The 9102-nt window shown below is 32.4% G+C and overlaps 1 protein-coding gene across 3 annotated transcripts in view; it reads left to right on the top strand.

Moving 5' to 3' along the window:
- The window catches only part of LOC134690867 (alpha-(1,3)-fucosyltransferase fut-5-like), a 29825-nt gene extending 27450 nt beyond the window's left edge, over positions 1–2375 (top strand). For all 3 annotated transcript variants that reach the window (XM_063550993.1, XM_063550994.1, XM_063550992.1), the window contains exon 3: positions 2170–2375. In XM_063550993.1, coding sequence (XP_063407063.1) covers positions 2170–2229 — 60 coding nt within the window. In that variant the 3' untranslated portion in view covers positions 2230–2375. The remainder of the gene's footprint in view (positions 1–2169) is intronic.
- Positions 2376–9102: the final 6727 nt, after the last annotated feature.

Below are 9102 nucleotides of genomic sequence, written 5' to 3' on the forward strand. Positions count from 1 at the left end.
GGAAATTTTGGTTTGAAATGCTCTTTAGTTTCGTGTTTATGCCCCATTATGTGCATCATGTTTTCTTGTTTGTGCCTCTGTTTGTCCGTCCGTTCGTTCATCCGTTTGTCCGTCTGTCCCACTTAAGGTTAACGTTTTTGATCAAGGAAGTTTTATATGAAGTTCAAATCCAATCAACTTGAAACTTAGAACACATGTTCCTTATGATTTGTTTTTTGTAAGTTTAATGCAAAATTTTAAGTTTTAACCCCAATTGCACGGTCCACTGAAAAATAGAAAGCAATAGTGCTATTGGGAGATCCGTGTACTATGGACACATTCTTGTTCATTAATTTGACATTCTGTCTCACATCTTTGATATGTTCAGTTTTCAAGAACCTTGTGTAGCTTTTATAGTTTATAGTTTAAACATATTTATTTATAGTGGATTGGGAAACAAGTTTTGCAACTTATATTAATCCCTTTCCACTTTGCGGGTGCGAGTGCTGCCTTGTAGCGGCATAAACCTACTCTTTTCGAAATCTACAAGGGTGTCTTTAACGTGCAAGAGATATTGCTCTCTCTTAACACGAGTCGTACCGATTATCAGGTTATCTGCATGTTGATATCGTAAAATATTAGCTGCGAGACATGCTATGAAGCTTTTTGTCGAGTGAGCGTAGCGAACGAGATCAAAAAGCCTTCATATTATGTCAAGCAGCTGATATTTTACAATATCAATATGCAGATAATCTGATAATCGATTTATCGGGCTATATTTGTGTGTTTCGGAAGTGTTTTCTTTGTTTCACCAGCACTCAAAAGATGACTTGACAAGTTCGGGTCAAAGTTATTAACGTCGGTTCAAACATTATGACGTCGCTGATAAGTCCGGGTCAAAGATATTAAGGCCGGGTCAACGTATTTGACGTCACAAAGACATGATACGGAATAATATTAAGAGCTGAACAGAGTGATATAGACAGTGGGACGACCGATAAAGCCATTTATCGCCCCCTTCCGACGGACTATCGTCGTTTCCTCAAGACCATACTCGCAAATGGTGTCGAGGGAGAGTCGAAATTGAGTTCCTGAAATTTTCATCCCGAACGGGAATCGAACCAGGAACCTTTGTATTAGTAGTCCTTTTATATACACCTTGTGTTGCTTTTATAAGAACTTCGTGTAGCTTTCAGAATTACATTTTGTTGCTTTAATATAATGATTGTGTAGCTTTCATAAAACATTATGTGTAGTTTTAAACAGAACTATGTGTAGCTTATGTACTAGAACATTATACGTGTTTATGTGTGCAGCTTGTGTGAACATTGTGAAAATGATATGGGCGATGTCATGAAAAAACTCTCAACTAGTAAAATATAAACAAAACCAACAAACTCAAAACATTCAAACAATGAAAAGCGAACTAAAGAAAAAAAAAGTCCGCAAAACACAATGTAGTTTACTTGATAATACGCAACACGAACTGAGAGTGATCGTAGGTCCTCTGGAGGTGTAAGCGAATCCTGCTCCACATGTGGTACCATTCTTATATGCACCTTTAAAGAATAGTGCATTGTAACTGCATGTTTATTATTCAGTGTAGCTATTGTTTAAACACTTCAGGTGATTAAAGATATTGGAAGATGTGGTATGAGTGGCAATGAGACAACTCTCCATCCAAGTCACAATCTATAAAAGCAAACCTTTATAGGTCAAGGTACGGTCTTCAACACGCAGCATTGTTTTACACCGAAAAGCAAGCTATAAAGGCCCCACAAATAATTAGTGTAAAACCATTCAAACGGGAAAACTAACGGTATAATTTGTAAAAACCAACGGTCTAATCTATATAAAAATGAGAAACGAGAAACACTTAAGAACTACATAAACAAACAACAACTAACGAACATCAGATTTCTGACTTAGCCTGGACAGGTGCAAACAATGGCAGCGTGATTGAACGTTTAAATATAAGTCCATTATCACTGAACTAGTATATATATTTGTTTAGGGGCCAGCAGCTGAAGGACACCTCTGGGTGCGGGAATTTCTCGCTGCATTGAAGACCTATTGGTGATCTTCTGCTGTTGTCTGTTCTATGGTCGGGTTGTTGTTTGTTTGACACATTTCCCATTTCCATTCTCAATTTTATCTACAATGTGTTTTAATTTTATTGTTTTTTTTCAGTTGATTGGAATGGCTGGACGATGGGTAGACAGAAGAATTTTTAACATTTTTAATAAATGATCTTAAATCATTTGTGTGGTATCAAAAACTAGGACGAGAATCTTACATTTATGAGATCATATAAAGTTAGATAATTTCGAAAGATTATAAACCTGAGCATGCAAGTTTAGAATGTCAACGTTAAAGCTGACATATATTATAAGAAAGCCAAACACCTTAACGATTTGTTTGAGGAGGCCAGAAGCTTTATAATACTAGTACGCCAAATATTAAGACGAAAAATTAAATGCTGAATTAATTCGGTTAACATTAATTTTACACTTATACTAGAACACATTTTAGGTTATTTATAACCATTGAATAGGATGTTGTTTAAAAACCAAGGACAATAAAGTCTTCTGTGATTGAATCGACAAAGTATTGTTTTCAATTTAGGTTATATAGGGTTAGGGTTAGTATGTAACTAGACTACGTAAAAGTGTTCAACAAAAGGCTTGGGTTATAGGGTCAGTATGTAATTCGATGCACAAACGTTAATTATAACTGAACCTGTTGGACTATAACGTATATGAGGGTCTGGTTGGGATTTACAGGATAGGTATTAATAATATTTGAGTAACATATATGCCGAGGAATGTAAAAAAAAATAAAGAATAGAGAAGAATAGGGCAAAAAAAATAGAATAGAGAATGATGGGGTGCTAAATATCAAGATTAAAGAAAACCGGGACAAAACATGTAAAGAATATAAAAAAATATTTGATATGCCATTTTTCGTTTTTCTATATAATTTATGCCCATTATTCTCTATATTTTTTTTATATATTTTTGGTCAATTTTTCTCTATTTATATTTTTGGTCAAATATTCTGTATTCTTGATATTTTTTGTTAACTTTTCTCTATTCGGTAAACCACGTGTACACCATCGTATATAAGTGGATTGTAATTGTATAAGATATTCATATTCTTTGAGCAGAATGAAATATATGACATTGCTTAATAGTGGTGTTTTGACATAAATAAAGAATTCAAAATGGAAGTTTTTTTGTCGCTTATAAGGACATTGACAATTTTAGTTTTCGTTGAACAGTTTAAAACAATCTAATCTTTATGTGTCCCCTCTTTGTCCTATAGGTCCTTACAAATAAAGTTATACTGATCTACCCTTTGTAATTGGTACTAGAACACACCCGTGATATCGCGGGTCCGTGACTGAATTAAAGTATATAACTATGCGCAAGCCTTATTTTAGTATTAGTATTGTCATCTGATAAAGATTATGCCGATTATAAGATGCAGTTTTCTCTGCTTTCAAATCTTTCTGTTTGAACCCGTCGAACTAGAACTTATCAATTATTGGTAATATTAATTATTTGGAAAACAAAAGGTCCTGGAATGGAGTATTTTTTAAACAACAGCATTGTCCTATATTAGTTATAAATAAAGTTGAATTCTTTGATTCGCTGTTAAACGCATGCCCGCTAAAATTTTAATTTTTCGTATTGTTATCTTAGAAAGTCTGATCAAAATACTACAATAGGTAACAATTTGACAATTTAGTAGTGTCAACCCTGTGATAATGACCCGTGTATATAGCATATTAATTCTGAATACACCGTTTGTTGGTGCGCCTGTCAGATGCGGAACGTACAGATAAGGTAATAGGTAACAGGTGAATATACTATTGGTATCGGTATCGGACTCGACCCGGAACTTCTTAATTACTGGCAATATTAATTACGTGGAAAACAAAAGGGCCTGGAGTGGTGTAATTTTTAATCTACACCTTTGTACTATATTAGTTATATATAAAGTTGAATTCTTTAATTCGTCGTTTTTACGTGATGACGGCTGACAATTGGACCTCGTAATTTTAGTATTATAGATGTAATTATATAACTTCTTTGTAAAAAGCAACCCGTATCAACGGAAACATGATAGGAGATACAAATTCATGTGGACATTTTTATTTTATAAAAAAAATGATTAATTACAGAGAAAGAATGTTAAAATCATTAATTTTCTACTCTTGATGATTTTGTTTGATTTATTTAAAAACTACTTTCTATTCGACATTGTGATTTTGTCATAACTTTTCTTATTGGATTATCAGTTGAATTCTTCTCACTTTCGTAATAACGAACTTTGGAATAAGGGAGAGGGGGCTTTAAGTACATGTACCTATGACTTTTGATACTTTTTCTGAAATTCTCCTGAAAAAATCTTGTACAAAACTCCATTCTTCAACAGGTTTTCATACTTTCAACCGAGCTCTAAATGCCCGCGATTTCGCGGTTGTGTTCTAGTGTTTTTGAAAGTAATTAATATATCAACTGGAAAACATTCATTCAATATGCAGGCGCAGCTAAAATTTTGAAACCTGTTTATTTTTATTTTGCATGATTGTATACATTTAAGATACAGATATTAAAAATATATCTACAAAAGCTAGATTGTTGATCAGGGACGAGTTCATGGTAATCAAATTCTCCGAAAATTGAAGTTCTTTCTCGAGGCAAAAAATGTAAAGGAATTGATAACTTTTGAATTCTGTTTTGTTTTTGTAATACATTTACGATACAAATATTGAAAATAGAAATTGGTGATATTTCCATTTATTAAATTTACATGTAATTCAAATTCATGTTCAAATTCACATTCTTTTTTTTTCACAGGGCACTTTCGGCATTTTAAACTTTGACACGATAATTCACACTCGCACACCAGTGAATAAAGAGAGATAACTCTGATTGTTATAATCAACATTTTCTGTTTCTGTCACAACAAAACCTAATGATATAGATGTAAATATCGAAATAAGAAGATATAAGCATATACTGGTTACCATACGTCTTCAACAATGAACAAAACACATATCGCATAGCAAGCTATAAAAGTCCCAGACATGTAAACTATAAAGCAATTAATACGCCTGAGAAAACCTATGGAAACACATATATGATATACAGTATCGGACGGCACCACAATTCACCTTTTCAGAATCTAAAGGATTATGGATAATCTCATTGTTAGTGTTAAGGATGCTTTAAACTAATCATTTTGGTGTACGCTTTTGAAAATATTAACCAGAATGCATTAGATTATGTCGGCATTCCAATAGCAACCAATTGTGCCCCTCTTCTTGTTGACTTGTTTCTTTATTATTACGAGGCTGACGTCACACATTAACTTCTTAGGAAGAAAGATAAGAAGTTAGCAATATCCGTTAACTCTACTTTCCGCTATAAAGATGACGTTCTTTCACTAAATAATTCAAAATTTGGTGACCATGTTGAACGCATCTATTCCTTCGAACTAGAGAGTAAATGATAGAACAGATACAATTAAGTCGGTCTCATATCTTGACTTAGATCTTGAAATTGACAATGATGGTCGGTTGAAAACAAAACTCTACGACACAAGAGATGATTTCAGCGCTTTCCTATTGTGAACTTTCCGTTTCTTAGTAGCAACATTCCAGCAGCACCTGCATACGGAGTATATATCTCCCAATTGATACGATATTCCCGTGCTTCTATTTCCTGTCATGATTTTCTTGAAAGAGGGTTGGTACTCGCAAGGAAGCCATTTAACCAAGAGTTCAAAATGGTGAAGTTGAAATCATCCCTTCGTAAATTTTACGGACGCCATCACGAGTTAGTTGACCGTTATGGAATAACCGTTTCACAAATGATATCTGATATGTTCCTTACGTCGTAACTACAATCCCCTTCTCTTTCATGAATGTGATATACCGAATTGGACAATAACATAAACAACACGACGGGTGTCACATGTGGATCAGGATCTGTTTACCCTTTCCGGAGCATCTGAGATCACCCATAGTTTTCGGTGGGGTTCGTGTTGTTTATTCTTTAGTTTTCTATATAGTGTTCTGTGTACTATTGTTTGTCTGCTTGTCTTTTTCATTTTTAGCCATGACGCTGTCAGTTTATTTTTGATTTATTAGTTTGACTGTTCCTCTAGTATCTTTCGTCCCTCTTTTATGAAACTGTCAACTATCAAAATCTGATTATCACATAATACTTTAAAACTCTCGAAAAAAGTAAAAACACAAAAGTACTGAACTCCGAGGAAAATTCAAAAAGGAAAATCAAAAATCAAAAGGCAAAATCAAAAGTCCAAACACATCAAACGAATGGATAACAACTGTCATATTCCTGACTTGGTACAGGCATTTTCTAATGTAGAAAATAGAAAATGGTGGATTGAACCTGGTTTTATAGCTAGCTAAACCTCTCACTTGTATGACAGTCGCATCAAATTCCATTACATTGTCAACGATGTATGAACAAAACAAACATACTCAAAGAGTAAAAATGTCAAAAATTGGGGTAAAAATAGATATTTTAGCAGAAAAAAATACTAACATCAAAAGTTAATGTAAGACTGAGATAAATGAAATAAGTTAAATTTAAGGATCCAAGAGTTATCATGTATCGAATCTAAATTCATGGCATTTATAAACGACATTACCGAGAGAAAAAAAGAATGCAAATGCGATATCTCACTTGTTAATGATTTGTTACTGAAATGAATTATCAAATAAAATGATGATTTTAACTACCACGTTTATTTATTAAAAAATATCAAGAAGATAAGCTTGCAGTTAGTTATAAAACAATAGCAGGTATAATATTTAATACGCCGGACTCGCATTTCGTCTACATACATGTAAGACTCATCAGTGACACTCAGATCAAAATAGTTATAAAGTTAAAAAGCATTGAGGATCAAAATTTCAAAAATAAGTTGTGCCAAATATAGCTTTAGTTATGAATGCTTTGGATAAAAAAATCTTTAGTATTTCGAAAAAAATATACTTTTGTTAACCGGAAATTTATTAAAATGACCATATACATGATATTCGTGTCAAAACCGAAGTGCTGACTACTGGGCTGGTGATACCCTTGGGATGAAACGTGCAGCAGCAGCGACATCGGCCCAGTGGTATAAATAGTAAACGAAGGTACCGGGATTATAAATTTTAAATTATATTAAAATACGTTAGACGCGCGTTTCGTCTACACAAGACCCATCAGCGACGTCAGATCAAATTCATAGATCGAAAATAAACTGACAACGCCATAGCCAAAAATGAAAAAGACAAATAATAATACACAATACACAAATAGAAAACTAAAGACTAAGCAACACGAACCCCACCAAAAACTGGTGGTGATCTCAAGTGCACCTGAAGGTCGAGCAGATCAATTCATGAATCTCCAATGATACAATGATAGATGTATAGGGAGCTGCGTCAACTTTTTTTGTATTTCAACAAATGATAAAATATTTATGAAAACAGGGACTTTACATTATAAAAAGTACCTGATTAACACGATGTAGGTAAAACCATAAAAACGTACATATACTGTGAGATGTTTATAAACAATTTTCAACAAATGGAGACAATAATACAAAAAAAAAAACAGCATTATAAAAACAGTCAGTGGAATAATAAATTATTAAAGACATTTTTTCTTATATTTTTCTAAACAAGATAGATCTAGACAATACTTTGAAAACTTAAAAGCAGAACATTTTTATAATAATTATTGTCAAATTTGTTATGCAGTCATATATATGCGAATCTTCCTCGAAGAAGATAAAACCCTTTCAAATACAAATTCAATTATAAAAAAATGACACAGAAACACCACCAAGTATTTAATGTTTCAAAGATTTTTGCCAAGTATTAAAATGGTAACAATACAGAAAAAGGATTAAAGGGAATCAAACTTGTATCTTTTTTATTTAATTCCTTTTCAAGTTTTACTTTTTATTTCCGTTATTTCCTCTGTATTCTCCGTCACTTTTCCTTTTTATCCCTCTAATTTCTAAATTGTTTTTTTTTAATAATAGCTCAACTTCGTTTGTCTTTTTAAATTTATTTATAACTTTTTGATTCTGAGCGATTTGTGATATGATAAACATAAATAATAAATGAAATGGTACAAAATCCATATATTTTTTATCCCTCTTCTACTGTTTTCCTTTATAAGAACAAGTAAATATTTGTTGATTTACCGATTTTTTTAGATTTGATTCGTGTACTAGTATATGAATGTATTGTTTTTCCAAAATACTACTTAATTCACCATGCAAAAACGTCATACTATACAAATCCTTGAGTATACCAAATGACCAGTGTACTAGTATATGAATGTATTGTTTTTCCAAACTACTACTTAATTTACCATGCAAAAACGTCATACTATACACATCCTTTAGTATACAAAATGACTATTTGATTCGTTTATATGAATCTATTGCTGTTCCAAACTACTACTTAATTTACCAAAAACTTTATACTATACCAATCCTTGAGTGTACCAAATGACTGTTTGTCTAGTATAGGGGTCAAATATAATTGCATAATTTTTTTTCTAATTTGGGTAATTCATGTCCTGTCCTAAGATAAGCTTCCATAACAATTTCTTATCAAATGTATAAAAGTTAGAAGTCAATTATCGTTCAACAGTTTCTGTTCTTAATCAACAAGGTAAGAATGACTTTAGACTGGTATCCGATCGTTGTTTGATAAGCTTCTTTTTTATAAATTCCGAAGTTATACTAAATATTTTTCTAAAAGAGTCGTCGATGTTAGACATGGTTGATATTTGTATATTCCGAAGGAATGATGGATATTTTTCTCAGGAAACCGATCTACGCTGTTTTCATATTCCCAGACACAGAACTGTACTACGTGGCTTTAATTGTTGCGACTTTTTAACCGTGGGCAAATTGAGATATAAATTATTGCATCTAAAATTTCAAACCCGAATTTTTATTTGTGCGAAAGTATATCTGTTGCAATTTTTGCCAAAATAAAATCATCACGAAACATTAAATATAGAATGAATTCCTTTTTTCTAGATACCTTGAAATCAAAATTTTTTCTATTTAACA

Source organism: Mytilus trossulus, chromosome 11 (assembly GCF_036588685.1).
Source record: "Mytilus trossulus isolate FHL-02 chromosome 11, PNRI_Mtr1.1.1.hap1, whole genome shotgun sequence".
In the NCBI taxonomy this organism is placed as follows: domain Eukaryota; kingdom Metazoa; phylum Mollusca; class Bivalvia; order Mytilida; family Mytilidae; genus Mytilus; species Mytilus trossulus.